The 17,135-nt window shown below is 43.6% G+C and overlaps 1 protein-coding gene across 1 annotated transcript in view; it reads right to left on the bottom strand.

The window, feature by feature from the left end:
• The window catches only part of NCAPG2 (non-SMC condensin II complex subunit G2), a 275,080-nt gene that overhangs the window by 37,307 nt on the left and 220,638 nt on the right, over positions 1-17,135 (bottom strand). The window contains exon 26 of the mRNA XM_068121956.2: positions 14,809-14,909. Coding sequence (XP_067978057.2) covers positions 14,809-14,909 — 101 coding nt within the window. The remainder of the gene's footprint in view (positions 1-14,808; positions 14,910-17,135) is intronic.

The raw sequence follows: 17,135 nt of genomic DNA, 5'->3' as shown, positions 1-17,135 counted from the left end.
GACAAATATGAAAGACAATATGAAATATTGCAATTAGGCATATCAAAATAATAAAGTGGATCATAATAGTTAAAACAAAACAATCAGTTATGGTAGAGTAGGACCAAAGTGGTGCACAGCAAAGGCACCACGAAGTGTAGCGAAAAAGAATAAATAATAATAGCTGTACCAGGCCTCTCCATGGAGTTCAACTAAACCGAAAAATGGCACTGGAGGCTGCGACAATGACCATCTCCCCACAACTCCAGCAATATCCATGGCGTTTGTGCAGAAAACCACAGAGAAGTCCCATGCACACGCAGCAGAGAACACCAAAGTCCACTTGCAGACTAAGCAGCAGGAGGAGGGGCACAGGAACATGCACGGCGGTGGACCCGACGGCGGCAGACAAGTCATAAGGAGAGGGAGGGCACCCATGGGAGGGAGTGCCAGTCTGTAATGCCAAAGCAGGCCCAAAACGTCAATGGCAAACTTGAGGAGAAGGACGCAGCACAGAACCAGGAGTGCAGCCAAGAGCTGAATCACAGTGAAAAATCCAGGACAGTCTCCGCCTTGCCAGCAATCCAAGGACGGCACGGATATGCACGAGGGCAAAATTCAGAGTTAAGAATATTGCACCACTCACGACTACCAAGGCTTCAGGCATTTTCCATCACAATCCCTGCGTAAAACCCTGCCGCACAAACCTGTCGCCAGAAGCCTCACGGCCACAGCAGGATCGGCCCGTATGGTCAAGAACCCGAACATCACTGAGACTGCCACAAGTGCCACATTCACAAACAGGATCACGCAGTCAATGATGGCAGGGGAGAGAGTGTGCCTCGCCTGCACCGAGACTATCCAAGGGTCAGTCACTGCAGACCACATAGGCCTCAGAGGCAGAACTTCAAACTGAACCGCATGATGCAGGCAGTTCAGGGGGCCTGGACAGTTATAATGGATCCATTTTGAAGCATTTAAACTTCCTTGTTTGCTAAATTTTAATATTAATTAGAAAAACTGAAAACAGAACTGCAAAACATTAAACACTCATTTCATCATGAGGCACACATGACACCACACCCACAAATCCTGGGTGATGCCCATCAGCTGCCTATGTCATGAATGAATGGAGCTGAGCAGCGAGCCTGGATTTTGGGAATTTAACAAGACTGGTTATTGGCAGACTGTGTGCAACCTGCAGAAACCTGGGATGGACAGAAACAAGAGAGGGCAGAGGGTGCATGACCAAAAGGAGCCAGTATAATACAGAGACAACTAACCTGCCTGCAATGCGAAAGTAATAGGCCTAGACAGTCAGCTTTGCCATGGGAGATCCAAATGATTTTGAGGGCCTTGAATTTTATAGCATCAAGAAGGGTAAAATGTGAAGCAGGAGCACTAGCCCAAAGAGCAAAGCATAACTTCATCAAGCTGCAAATGAAGGCATTGTAGGTTGTTAAAAGTTCAGACTGGCCATAGAAAGACCTTGCACAATGAAGGATGCCCAGTCGGCTGTTGGCTCTGGAGGCCATCTTGGAAATATGGTCTGCCCAAGAAAGTTCATGGCTGGTGGGGCCTAAAAGCTTGAGTGACTTAACCTCTTCAAGTTGTTTGTTTAGGAAGTATATGGGAGGGTTTGCCAGATGGTCCTTCCTGAGAGACAGTGCGAGTGTGTGGGATTTGTCGGGATCAAAAGACATTCCAAGTGTTGGACCAGCTCCTGATTCTATCAAAGTCTGCAGAGAGGGAAGATGCTGTTTCCTACCTACCTATCTGTAGGATGAGAAATGATATGGCAGAGTGTGGAATCATCAGCAAAGAGGGAGGCAGGATTTCAAGAGAATTAGATCATTGATGAAGACGAGGATCAAGGTTGGGCCCAATACACTACCTTGACATGGAGAGGAGATGAGAGGATCCTGGTAATAGCTACATCATGGTAATAGCTAGCTGAATAATAGAGTGGAGGAAGTCAGTGAGGCATGACAGGAGGTGGCCTTGGATGCTATAAGCAGAGAGAGTGGAGATCAAGGCGGGGTGCCAGACTATATCAAATGCCCGAGATATGTCCTCGAGAGACGGCCCTGATGTCGTGCTTGTTAATGGTAGTCATCAATTGTTTATTATTATGTTTCAATCAATTTTCGTTTTTTCATGGCTCCAAAAAATTATTCAGTTTTTATGAAGGTAGTATCACTAATCACCTCCCATGATGCAATGAGGCTTCAAATTAAACCACTTGGGACGTTGAGATAATAGGTATCAGCTTGACTTGTTTGGCTCAATTATAAGAACTCATTATTTGGGGCATTGCTGTAGCCATTAGGTGGTTGGCAATATTATATTTTAATTAAAAAGACAAACCTTGTACAGCTCATGGTTTGGGAAAAACATCAACAGGAAATGAAGAGGGCAATATGGTGGGTGACTAGGAAAAACGTTTATCGTCGCATTAAACACAACTAGCAAAACTAGAACGACCCTCGTCGACATCACGACGTGGACCGGTATGTGTGCCTCCGCCCACATTATAATATCATTATACATACTTGTACCAAGTTTGATTTCAATCCATTCAGCTGTTCACAAGTTAGAACAATAACATAATTTTTACTTAACATGACCTCTGAACTTTGACTCCAAAATCGAATAGGTTCATCTTTTCATCATTATACATACCTGTACCAAGTTTGACTAAGATCCCATCAGCCGTTCTTAAGTTATCGGGGTAACAAAATAATTGTAAATTAACATGACCCCTGATCTTTGACCTCATGACCCCAAAATCAAATCAGTTTATCTTTGCATCATAATATATTGTTGCGGTTCTGAAAGTGTACATATATGATTAATAAAGGTTAAAGGTTTGCCCCCATAGTTAGTCCACATGCAACACGAAGGCCACCTTAGAACGTTAGTTATTTCATAGTATATGTGAGATAAGGACATTTCCAATAGTGATACCTGCGTTGTGTAAAGAAATAAATAAGAGTAGGTCCCGTTCATTTTGCCTCCACCCTCCAAATCGACCTCGTTGGGCAGCATCCATCCCGCGCCCCGATTCGGCTAATGCACCTTGCTTGCCAGCAGCATTCGCTGCTCTTGGGTTTTCGCTCAAACCAGCCCAGATGCCACGAGGTAAGGCCTGGAAAAGGGGCGGAGCGCGAGGTTGGGGGTGTGGCCACGTCAAGCAGACGTCAAGGGCAGAGCTGGTAAGACCCCAACAACCAACCAGGGCTCAGTAGGCATGGCCTAAGGGGCGTGGTAAGTGCGCGTCTGGCACATTCCAAAGGGTTCGCTGGACAGCGCTATATAACCGCGCTCACAAAGCCCTTCAGGAGGACTTTGACTGGCTGGCGTTGCAAATTGTAGGACTCTTGTTGGACTGCGTCAAAGGTCTGGTACCAGGAGACTGATAAGCATTGAGAGAACTGTGAGGACTCGTTGGGAGAGCGCCCTGTGTTAAAGGACTTGTCGTGGTAAAAGCATTGCTGGAGCGGCACATTGCAGAGGACTTGTGAAAGCGGCGCATTGTATTGAACTATACTGGGAACGCGTATAAAGCGCAGGTATAGCTTTTACGTACGCGGCCACGCCAGTGTAACCGCCCAGCTTACCGATCCCCCCCCCCCCCCCCCCCCGATAATTGTCCGATCCGCGCCAACGACACGCGGAGAGCTTGCCTGCCGTCTACCATCTCCTTCGTGGTACGAGTCGGGGACCGGGGCGGGCTGTGGACGCCTTCGTTGGACCCTCGGCCCGACCATCTACAACCCCCGTGTGAATCTCTGAGTCTGAGTGCGAACGGGCCCGTGTCCAGGGATAAGTTAAGACTGTTATTAAGGCCGCCCTATGTATTCTGTACTTCTCCTTCTTCCTGTGTAAATAGTTAATAAACCAATCTGTTCTTCCTGTTTCCTCTTAATTCGACCGTCTCAGTGATTTCTCCATTGGGTAAACGTGGCACGATTCGGAACCGCTCCAATCGGGTTAGTTCCTGTTAACGGCCCAAATCGCGGCTCGCTATCGCTCGGCGTGTCCACTAAAACCGTGGTTTGGGTGGGGTTATTTCCTTGCTTCGTGGGAGACGCTGGTAATTAGGTAATAGGACTAATTCGACCTACCACCTTATTCAGCGCTGACCGGAAGGAACGTGATAGCTCCGGATCGCGTCGGCTAGATAAAAGACAAGGGGATTAATCCCCCCTTGGTAAGGGGAAGGCCGACGTTTGGAGATCCGCAACAATATAATTATACCACGTTTGGTGAAAATCCCATGAGTTGTTCACAAGTTAGCTCAGTAACAGGATTTTTATCTAACATGACCTCTCACATTTGACCTCTTGACCCCAAAATCTAATCAGTTTATATTTACATCATTATACATACCTGCACCAAGTTTGACTTTGTTACCTTCAACCATTATTAAGTTATCGTGGTAACAAAACCCTATTACAGAAGATCCCTTCAGCCGTTCTCAAATTATTGTGGTAATGAAAACCTATCACAGACGGACAGACGGCCAGCTGGACGGACAACCCAAAAACATAATGCCTCCGCCGACTAAGTCGCCAGAGGCATAAACATACTTTACATCGCTGACTATATATTTTAACGTTGAGCTGAAAAAATATTGAAACTTTCACAAGTTTGTATTTTGTGACATTAATTAATAGTGGCCATTTTGCACCAGTGAGATCAAGGAAAGTGGAAGTGGCATCATTTTCAGGAAAGTTTGCATTAGAGAATGAACATTGCTTGACGTTTTATTTCAGGTTCACCATTCCAGTGACAGGAACATGAACACACTTGGTTAAGATATTAAAAACTAAAGAGTTCATAGAACACATTATCCTATGCATCTTGAGAAAAAATGGATATCCGAAGGGTCTGCGAGCAGCAAATTTGATTAGTCGAGATGGCGTAGAATGCTGCAATATTTTGGCCAGGTACTGCTAAATGGAAAGGCTTCGAAAGTGACAATAAGACGATTGGTGTTCTTCAGAGTTCAAATATATAATTCAATTGAAATAAAATAAAGATTTTAGTAGGTAGTAGAAAAAACAAGCGTTACGCCTAGGTCCCCCGTCGGTGAAGTGATGTGAGTTGACAAAGTGGAAGACGCAAGGCGGCCATCTTGGATTTTGACGTGGCGACCCAATTTTCAATAGCGTTCTTCCTTATGCCTAGATACACCCACACACCATATTAGAAGTTAGTCGTTCGTTTATTTTTACCTTCGCAAAAGCGGAAGGTTATGTTTTGATCGCTGTGTATTTATTTGTATGTCTGTGTGTGTGTGTGTGTGTGTGTGTATGTTATTCGCATAACTCAAAAAGTATTCAACCGAATTGCATGAAATTTGGTGGGATGATTGGTTATTATACGGGACACATTTGATTAGATTTTGGGAGCAATCGGGTCAAAGGTCAAGGTCAAGGTCACGAAAAGGTCAAAATCGTATTTTTACCATAGCGCGGTCAATTTTTATCCAATTGGCATGCAACTAATGCCAAAATGTTCAGAATTCAATGCCCGATCTTGTGATATACGACATGACCCAGTGAAGACATTACCCTTGTTAGCGGTTGGGGGTCAAAGGTCAGGGGGGTCACGACCTTGCAAAATGTGCGTTTTTTGTCATAACTCGGTCAATTCTTATCCGATTTGCATGAAATCAGCACCAAACTGTTCACTGTTCTGTTCCCTACACTCCCATGCCAAGTACAGAACAGTAGCTGCGGCGAAGGTATGCAGAGGACTTGCGATGCAGCGGCGCTTGAGAAGCAGCGGCGATGTTTCCTTATGCCACAAGTTCTGTGACCATTTGATAGTGCCCGTTCTAGTTCAAGATATTTCGCTCACAAGGTTCAGACATATATATGGTGGCGGCCATCTTGGATTTTGACGTGGCGACCCAATTTTCAATAGCGTTCTTCCTTATGCCTAGATACACCCACACACCATATTAGAAGTTAGTAGTTCGTTTATTTTTCAAGATATTTCGCTCACAAGGTTCAGACATATATATGGTGGCGGCCATCTTGGATTTTGACGTGGCGACCCAATTTTCAATAGCGTTCTTCCTTATGACTGGATACATCCACACACCAGATTAGAAGTTGGTACTTCGCTTATTTTTCAAGATATTCCACTCGCAAGGTTCAGACATGCATGGCGGCGGCCATCTTGGATTTTGACGTGGCGACCCAATTTTCAATAGCGTTCTTCCTTATGCCTATATACACCCACACACCAGATTAGAAGTTAGTAGTTCATTTATTTTTCAAGATATTCCGCTCACAAGGTTCAGACATATATGGCGGCGGCCACCTTGGATTTTGACTTGGCGACCTAATTTTCAATAGGGTTCTTCCATATGCCTAGTTGCACCCACACACCAAATTAGAATTCGGTCCTTCGCTTACGCACGCACACACGGACGGAGGGGAAAACCATAGTCCCACTTTCGCTCCGCAGTGCGACGGGGGACAAAAAGTAAAACTGTTTGATACTCTCAGAACGTTGTCCCTAAGTTACAGATCCAGACTGCTGACCTCCCTTAAATACATTGTTCCACTTCACCAAAGCTGTTCACTTTGCCCTTGGAGACCTGCTGCTGATAAAGGTACAGCCCAATACTACATTTCATTTGCAGGTTATTTCCTGTTGACCTTTCGCTGACCAAATGGATTATTAGTTACATCAAGGTTTGCTGGCTGCAATTCAGTTTCAATTCCATACGGGAGCCAGTTGTCATCGCCTCCACTCCCCAACCCCTATCCCTCCCCCACCTATCCCTTCCCACAACCATCACTTAAAATTTTGAGTTTGTTATATTTGATAGGTGGGACTAATAAGAATTACCGGTTATGCAAGATTTCGATTTCTATGATTCACATGGCTCATATTTGTGAGGTTCAACGTTCAATGAACGTCCAAAACCTTTGAGGATTGCCCTTCAGAATGATGTTTCCTTGATCCTTCCTACGATAGATTCTGCTTTCAGACGCGAGTAAAACAATTTATTCATCATCACTGCTAGACGCCTAGTCTGCGCTATTCGCCAAGATCCGATCTGAACTGCTTGATGGGCGAGGTCGAGTGGTGACAGAGCAATCATTTGCTGCAAAACAATGGGCTATTTCTTTCACACGTCGTGCATCTTTCTGGGATGTTGGAAACATGTTGCTGTCACAAAGAGTGACATCATTTTGTTCTCTCTTTCATGTTGTTTCTGCGGCTCATTTGATTGTAGACGTGTTCTGTGTACATTTAGGAGGGATAATGATTACGTACTGAACTCTCAAGCTCATGTTGAAAAGTCACTAAAAGATGCATAATGTTTTTTAATCCAAAGAAGCAGCGGCGAGCATTGTATGGATGTTTATCCGGGTCACATGCATAGTACCGCATTTATCTCGAGTTGCTTCGAATTACAATGATTCATTGATACAGCTTGCAGTGTACAAAGGCTGTAACCACACTCAAGAGGGTTCAGCGGAGAGCACGGAAAATTGTCCCAAGCCAAATGCGTCTGAGGAGGAAAGATAAATACAGGGATTTTTACATTAGAGAAGGAAAGATGAAGTAGGAGAGCTAGGTCGTGGAAACACTCAGAATCAAAAATGATTGACAGTTTAGGTGCAAGGACATTTAACATGGTGGTGGTGGTAGTGAGGGCGTTGGACAGAACTATAGGGCACAGCTTATAAAATGAGATAAGGAGCAAATGACAAGGAATAGAGATTCTAAAACTCATATAGAAGCATACTACAGATTATGTCAAGAGGAGTTGTGGAATTAAGATAGAGAAAGGGCTTAAAGAGACCAGATACGTAGCATGAAGAACAAGCATTCTGAGTATTGCGCTGCAATACATGTCCCCTACCGGCAGTCTGTCGTCCGGAAAACTGTTGGGGAAATTACCAAAGTTCAAAGTGCCATAACTTTGTCAAAAATGATCGAAACGTAGTGAAGTTCGAACTTGATCTGTAACTTATCATGAGGAAACCATGCACCAAGTTTGAAATCATTAGCATTAAGAGTTTAGAAAAAAAGTCCGGAAAACTGTTCTTTGCGTGATGGACTGACAGACGGACAGACTGACAGACGGAGGGACGGAGTGCAAACCTATAGTCCCCTCCGGTGTACACCGGTAGGGGACTAATAAAGTGCAGAAGTTTGTGCAGCGCTGGAACAACTCTACACATGGAATTATGCATGTGTTTCCATGCACATGTGCACTATTACTCCTCAAGCTTGCTTTGTCTCCTTCCTATTTTTAGTCCCCTTCATCCATGTGCTTCATCTAGATTCCTACTCCCACATATATATATAAAGAGAAAGACAGAGTTGAGAGAGTTGAGAGAGTTGAGAGAGTTGAGAGAGTTGAGAGAGTTGAGAGAGATAGAGAGATAGAGAGATAGAGAGATAGAGAGTTGAGAGAGATAGAGAGATAGAGAGATAGAGAGATAGAGAGATAGAGAGATAGACAGACAGACAGACAGACAGAGAGAGAGAGAGAGAGAGAGAGAGAGAGAATTTTTTTTTTTTTGCAAGTTCAGTTTAAATATCTTCAATTACAGTTCCTTCGCATATTTTACCAATGTGTATATATACCTACACGACCGGACTTTCCCCCTTTTACCACTACAACCAAAAAACCCAATATGTGATGCCTGTAAACTATGCTTTGTCTATTTCCATACCATCATTTTGTCATCATCAACATTGAGAAGTGTGTTCCAGTATTGACACACTGGAAAGAGATGTGATGTAAGCTGGATAGGAAAAATGACCTTTTACTGCGGGTACTTTTCAATCGTGGATTTCCTGTTTATTTCCGATTTATATGCTCTTAAAATCTTCATACATTGCCAGTCTCTTAGGCTGTGTAGCATGGCCTTTATTTTCGTTGTCGTCTCCCTTTGCTATACTTTCAAAATGACATGTGAATGCTAAATGAGGCTTTTGTGCATGTGTGTGCGTGTGTGTGAGTGTACGTACATGCGTGTGTGTGTGTGTGTGTGTGCGTGTGTGTGAGTGTACGTACATGCGTGTGTGTGTGTGTGTGTGTGTGTGTGTGTGTGTGTGTGTGTGTGTGTGTGTGTGTGTGTGTTTTGACAGTGACTTGCTTCTGCTTGACAGGCACCTTTAACCTACCGTTTTAATGAATGGACATTTCTCCTTTCACCAATGGATACAAAAATCGAGTGTAATTTCTCGAATGCCCCCAGAACCAAACAAAAATAAAAACTATATCCATAACGGCCCACAGAGCACAGACAACACCCACTTACACACCTTCCTTCCCTACCCTCCATTCCTTCCAGTAAGTGCTGCTTCATCAAGATTAAGATTACCGCACTTCTCTCCCAAACATGATCAACAGCAAATATCATTTTAAAGTTAACCTGAGCATTATACAAACCTTCGGATCTTACACGAGCCACATTGTTGGGAGTTTTACAGGATGCAAGATGTCAACTACTGATAGTCGTGCAAATAACCTGCAGGCTATGTCAAATGAGTTCCAAAAATTCCAACTGTGGGGAATACTCATGTGCAGGTGGTATTTCACCATTACAGTGCATGACATAACCACAGGGGGCCCAGTTAAATGATCAAGGAGACACAAAAAGGGGCAGTATTTTTTTTGCAAGTTTAGTTGAAATATCTTTAATTACAGTTCCTTCGCATATTTTACCAATGTGTATACTGTATATACCTACACTACCGGTCAAAAGTTTTAGAACACCTCAATTTTTCCAGTTTTTATTGAAATTTACGCAGTTTAATGTCTCAATGTACTCTGAAATTAATCATAGAACAAATAAACAATTGGAGATAAAAAAGAAATCAAACAGTCACGTGAAAAAGTAAGTACACCCCATGTAAAGTTTTGACTTTTTCAACATATTTCAACATACAGCTATTTGATCTTCATTTCAACAATAATGATAGATAAAGGTGATATAACATAACAAATATCATGAAACATTTACATTTTGTAGTCCATTGTATAATTTAAATAAACATAAATGCAAATTTCACATGTGGAAAAAGTAAGTACACCCTTGATTCTAATAGGTGGTATTGCCCCCTTTGGCAGAAACAACCTCAAGTCAGCGTTTCTTATAACTGTCTACCAGTCTCTGACATCGACTGGGAGAATTTTTTGCCCACTCCGCCATGCAGAATTCTTTCAGCTGTGCGATGTTTGAGGGGTTTCTTGCATGCACAGCTCGTTTCAAATCCCCCCACAACATCTCGATGGAATTTAGATCCGGGCTTTGACATGGCCATTCCAGAACCCTCCATTTCTTCCTTTTCAGCCATTCCTTGGTGGATTTACTGGTATGTTTAGGGTCATTGTCATGTTGCAAGGTCCACCTTCGGTTGAGCTTCAACTTTCTGACAGATGCAGATGGCCTCATATTATCCTCAAGCACCCTCTGGTACAATGAAGAATTCATCGTGGATTCTATGATGGTGAGCTGCCCAGGCCCTGATGCAGCAGAGCTGCCCCAAACCATAATATTTCCACCACCATGCTTTACAGTTGATATCACGTTCTTGTGGTCAAATGCTGTCTTTAGTTTTCGCCAAACATGTCTTCTGGTACTGTGGCCAAATAGCTCTACCTTTGACTCATCTGTCCAGAGCACATTGTTCCAGAAGTGCTGGTCTTTGCCTCGGTGTTCATTGGCAAACTTTAGTCTTGCCCTGATGTTCTTTCTGGACAGCAAAGGTTTCCTCCTGGCACACCTCCCATGTAGATCAAATTTGTGCAGCCTCTTTCTAATGATAGACTCGTGCACTTTGACATCAACAGTGGCAAGAGCTACCTGTAGGAGTGTAGGTCCCGTGATGATATTCTGGGGTTCTTAGAGACTTCTTTCAGCATCTTGCGGTCTGCTCTCGGGCTGAGCTTGCTGGGGCGGCCTGGCCTGAACAAGTTGGCAGTTGTTTGGAATCTTCTCCACTTGTAGATGATCTTCCGGACAGTCGAATGATTGATTTCAAATTGTTTGGAGATCTTTTTAAATCCCTTCCCAGACTCGTAGGCATCTATAACCTTCTTTCTGAAGGCCTCAAAGAGCTCTTTTGATCTAGGCATGATGACGCCGCACACTTCAACAACAAAGAGCAAACCAAACTAAATGTCTGAGGTTTAAATAAGACAGGTTCCTCCAAGATCCTCTCTATTTCAAATGTGAATAGTGTATTTCAAATGAATGAAGTGTATTCATTCATTTCATTCCTCCAAGATCCTCTCTAACGATGTTCTAACCATTTGCACCTGAGCTGGTGCACCTGATTCTAATTTTAGGTATTTGAAGTCGTGATAAATGTAGGGGTGTACTTACTTTTGCCACATGCGAAATTTGCATTCATGTTTATTTAAATTATACAATGGACTACAAAAAGTAAATGTTTCATGCTATTTGTTATATTACATCACCTTTATCTATCAATAGCTGTATGTTGAAATATGTTGAAAAAGTCAAAACTTTACATGGGGTGTACTTACTTATTCACGTGACTGTAGATTCATTTTGTTTAACAAAATTTAATTTAAATTGCAGATTTAACCACCGAACACACTCATGGCATTCTTTCTACAATGGAAATCAAATATTGTTTGGGAAGTTCTTCCCAACACTGTTGCAGAAGTTCCCACAAATGTGTTGCACTTGTAGGTTGCTTTGCTTTTACCCTTCTGTCCAATTCATCCCAAACCAGCTCGATTACACCCTCTGAAGCATTATTTGGACAATATTGCACTGCAGGAAGTAGTATATTGCTATCATCATGGCGAGAAAAAGGCAATTAACAAAGGAAGACAGACAGACCATTATAACCCTTAAAAGTGTAGGTCTTTCCTTTGGAGAAATTGCAAAGAAAGCCAAGGTGTCAGTGAGTACAGTTTCCTATACCATGAAAAGGCACTTGGAAACTGGAGGAAACTCTGACAGGAAGACGTCTGGCAGACCCATAGCTGCAACAGAATCAGAAGACAAGTTTCTGAGAGTCAACAGCTTGCATGGACTCACAGGACAACAGCTTCAAGCACAGCTTAACACTGGTCGAAGTAAGCAAGTCTCAGTTTTAACTGTGAAGAGAAGACTTCGAGCTGCAGGTTTGACAGGTCGAGTGGCAGTAAGAAAGCCATTGCTAAGATGGCAAAATAAGAAAAAGAGGCTTGCCTGGGCCATGAAGCACTGCCAGTGGACTACTGAAGACTGGAAGAAGGTCTTATGGACCAATGAATCAAAATTTGAAAGCTTTGGTTCATCACGCAGGGCTTTTGTACGCCGTCGAGTAGGCGAAAGGATGGTTCCTCAGTGTGTGACACCAACTGTCAAACATAGAGGAGGAAGCGTGATGGTCTGGGGCTCTTTTGCTGGATCCAGAGTCGGCGACATGCACAGAGTGACTGGCACCCTGAACCAAAAGGGCTACCACAGCATTTTGCAGCATCATGCAATACCCTCTGGCATACGACTAGTTGGTCAGGGGTTCATCCTACAGCAAGATAATGACCCTAAACACACCTCCAGGCTATGTCAAAACAACCTTCGAGGAAAAGAACAAGACGGTAGGCTTCAAATCATGGAATGGCTAAGCACAGTCTCCAGACTTAAACCCCATCAAGCTGGTTCAGCACAAATATATATATTTGCGGTTTCGCGAAACCACAAATAGCGGGGCATTGTTTCAATGGAGAAAGGGGGGATAAGTTCCCGTGTCACGAAAATCCACGAATAGAGAGGAACAAACCGCAAATGGTGAGGCAAAATCCGCGAATGGTGAGGCAAGTCCCGAGAATGTCGACGATAATCCACAAAGGCCGATGAACATCCTGGAAATTGCAAGGCAAATCCCACGAATGTCGGCGATAATCCCGCAAATGGCGAGGCAAAGCTCGCGAATGGTGGCGATAATCCCAGAAATGGCGAGACAAATCCCGCAAATGTCGATGAAAATCCATGAATGCATGCCGTGCCAGCTTCAATGGGGAAAATGAGTTAATTGCACTAATAGATACTGTGGAGTGTTTTCATTTTGTGCAGTAACTTGCGGGGTTGACGTGTTCTGCAGCTGGTGGAACACCCCGTGAAATTCTTGATTATAGTGCGGCTAAAATTCGTGGCCGCGAAAGCCATGAAAACGCAAAGCACACAGCAGTGAATGTAGATGCCGGTCATGCTCGCAGCTCGTAGATGTTTTTTTTGCGTATGGCCAGCTGCTTTATGCATGGCTGGTGAAAGATGGGTCTTATAAATGTGTCAAGCTAGCGGATCGTAAATTTTTTTTTTTTTTTTTGCACCCCTGAAAAACTGCTAACTTGCGGAACACAGCCGCGATTACGAAAATTTTTTTGGCGATTTCGCAGAACACGCCCGCGAATACAAAGAAACCCGCAAATTCGCAGGACACTTTTGCGTGGGACACTATTCCACGAATAGAAAAACAGGTCGCATATTATCACCCACAAATACGCGGAACCGCAAATAGCGGGGTCCAACTACATATATATGTATGTATATATAGTTCCAAAGCAATTTAAAGTACCGGTAAGTCCATAAAGCAAAGTCCTCGTCTTCTGTGTCACTGTGAAACAGCCGAAGCAGCTCAGAGTCGGCAAGAGAGGGGTGTATACAGTTACCAAGTTTATTGTAGAACGCTTGCCAATGCTTGGACAGCAGACATTGTATGGCAAGGACTTGTAATGGTATAGACGATTTCGTGGAATGATATAAAATTCAACAGCCTGCAGGGTATTTATACATTTCTAATGAATGAGCAGCATGGTTTTTGGTTGCATCGGTCCTGGAAACCACACTGGTAAACGTTGATTATTACATAACCCCTTAATATATTCATTTTAACGTCAACTGTTTATTTCCCGAAGTTGTATTTGAAAAGAGCCCTTCGTTGGCCCTTGCCAACAAGGCCATGTCAGCTGCTGGAAATATGAAGATCGTGCATCTCCCTGTCATGTGAAGAGAAAGCTGGGGTGTGTTCGCTCACCGAGCAGCTAGCGCTTACCAAGCCAGGCATTCCTTATAAATGGTTTCGGATGGATGCATGATTGAGTGCTTAGCCACTTGGCGAGCACTGGTCAACCAATTTGGTAACTGAACTCACCCCAGGAATATGGGCTACACCGTGTGCTGATTTATACATGCCTGAAAAATTCCGAGCCCTATTTTCCTCAGATAAAGGGGTATGCCAGGGAGCAGGTTATTTACATAAAAATGTGGTATTTGGATGAGTTGATCAGGAAGTTCTCCAAATCTTTTGTTGTGCAGAGGCACAGCCCTTTCTCGCAGGTATGTTTCCAAATATATCTGGCTTCTTTAAAAGCTGTGTGAGCCATTTCATGCTGAAATCCTTATCTGGCACACCTGATACAGGTCTAGGCCACACTCAATGGACCTCATTACGATGGGGTTTCTGTGCATGCATGCTGAGAAATCTCGGGCAGATTAAATCATTTTGAAATTCGTGTATTGGAGATTTAAAAAATAAGGTTGTTCAACTTCTGCCAGAAAAAGGGGGAAATTTTAAGTGCTTTCAAATTAAAAGTAGCACTATCATAGATCTTATTGAACAGCTATATTAATATTATATGCCACACATTATTTCAAAGACATGACAAAGTAAAATAAAGGTTGATGAAAATACAAAAAACATGTCGCAAAAAGATTATAAAAACAAATGCACAGGTGAACACGAACAGCAAGCAGATAGACTATGCTCCAGCATTTTCCAGAGTTATCACAAAATGAAACGTTTGCTGAAGCAAACTCTTACCTTTGAACAGAAAATACATTATCTGTAGCATCGCAAGAAGACTTGCCAAGTCCTGCAAAGTCTCAGACTTCTCACATTCCTGCAATTGCCTTACGAAGACTCTGTAAAAATCAAGCACAAGCAAAACCAAGAAACATGATTGCTATGAAGGCCAGACATTATATCAACCGCAACATTTTGCCAATCAATGAGCTGACATACAAAACAAACAAAAAAAACCCCACAAACGTAACCAATAGTACTTCGGAAAAGCCGATCATAGACACCAATTGTTTCTTTACTTTTGGGTGGTTGATGGTGATGAAGTTAACAAAAAGTATGCACGCTTTCAACCTACATATTTTTGTGCCTTTATATCGAAAAGGGAATGATCGAAAAGCAAGGTCAAAGCACTGACTGTGAACTATCATGGATCCAAGAATTCCATGAACACTCATGATCTTCCACAGGCTGCAAAATCGAAACAAACTTAACACCTGTCACCTTTTTCCTCTACTCTACATTTACAATTCGCATCAAGCCTCAACATGATGAAGTCATATATAATAAACAAATGGTTTCATCTTGAATGGTTACCGCTGCGCAAAACACATACAGTCGGACAATGACATTCGCAGTTGATGACATGCGACCTGCTTCTACATTCACGGCCCTGTGCCCTGCGTACACGTGATTTTTTGCGGGCACAAAAAAAACATCTCCCACAAGCGTGCACATAACACCTCAAAACCATCTTCAACTCGTCACGCATAAAACAACTTCCAGCCGCACAAACCATTTCACACCAGCTGTGCACATTGCAGTCCTAACAGCATCTTTCACGCATCACGCATAAAGCCGCTGCTGTATGTGTATATATATGCAACTACGTGATTCGACATTCTTTTCGCGGGTGTATTCACGATTTTTCTGACCGGTTTCGACATTCGCGGCTCTGTGCTTTGCATATTTATGATTTTTTGCCAATGTATTTACGGTTTTTCACGGGATTTTTTATTTCCCTCATGAATCACGAACCACCGGGAACCTATCGCCCACCCCCTCTTTTCCCATTGTAACAATGCCCCCACAATTGCATTTTCCAGGAACGTAGCCCCTGTGGCTGTCGGGGTCCAAATGTACAGTACACCTTCCTAAGCATGTGAAAGAAGGTTGCAGAATGGTTTGTAGATAGCTAACTGAATCAAAAACTGGCTTGGTGATAGGAATAAAAGAGTGGCTGTGAATGGGAGGTTGGGAGGATGTCGGGCTGGAAAGACGCAAGTAGTGGTATACATCAGGAATCCATACTAAAACGGTTATCTTACTATATATAATTTAAGAAGTATATTTTTATGCTTGTTTGTTATGACGAAAATTTTCCATTTCTGTTGGTCTGTCTTTTCTGTTGGAACAATTTCTGTTGGAAAATTGTGTCCCTACTCCACAGAGGGGTGCCCTACTCCAATGCCGAGGCCAGGACGTCCACGCAGAACCACAAGGAGAGATGATCGCCAGCTGCACCGGTTAGTCTGCAATGGCCGTACAAAGTCAGCTAATCGGCTTAGGGCTGAGTGGCAGCAACTGACAAATGTGCCTGTATCCAGAAGGCTAGTCAACCAACGACTGGTTCAAGCAGGCTATCGTGCCAGGCGTCCCCTGAGAAAGCCACGCCTGACCAGACAACACAGCCAGCGCCGATTGCAGTGGGCCAGAGAGCACCGTCAATGACAGCCAGGACACTGGAATCACGTGACCTTCAGTGACGAGTCTAGATTTCTGGTCTATCGTCAAGATGGCCGCGTCCGAGTGCGCAGACAAGTGCATGAAGCCCACAACGAAGATTGTATAGTGCCAAGAGTCCAAGCTGGAGGTGGTGGGGTGACCGTTTGGGCTGCCTTTCATGCAGGGGGCAAAACTGACCTGGTTGTTCTGAATGGAAACCTGAACCAGTTCAAGTACAGGGTCATTCTGGAAGAAACATTGCTTCCATTTGCTCATGCAGCCTTTCGAGGAAACTTTGTCTTCCAAGATGACAATGCACGGCCTCATCGTGCTCGCATGATCCAACACTTTCTTGCTGACCGTGGTGTAGAGCATATGGAGTGGCCTGCCATGTCCCCGGATATGAATCCGATAGAGAACTTGTGGGCAGAATTAACGCGTCAAATCGACAACTTGGACCAGCAACCTACCTCTGTGTGTGAATTGCAGCAGGCTATTGTCACTGCATGGCAAGCGATTCCTGTCCAAACCTTGGCAAATCTCATGAACAGCATGCCTCAACGTGTACGTGCTCTCCTGAATGCTCGTGGGGGTTACACGAAGTACTGAACTGTAATTTTACT

Source organism: Myxine glutinosa, chromosome 7 (assembly GCF_964187855.1).
Source record: "Myxine glutinosa chromosome 7, kmMyxGlut1.1, whole genome shotgun sequence".
Classification (NCBI taxonomy): Eukaryota; Metazoa; Chordata; class Myxini; order Myxiniformes; family Myxinidae; genus Myxine; species Myxine glutinosa.
Note: the sequence above shows the minus strand (reverse complement) of the source record. Positions and strands in the feature narration are given on the sequence as shown.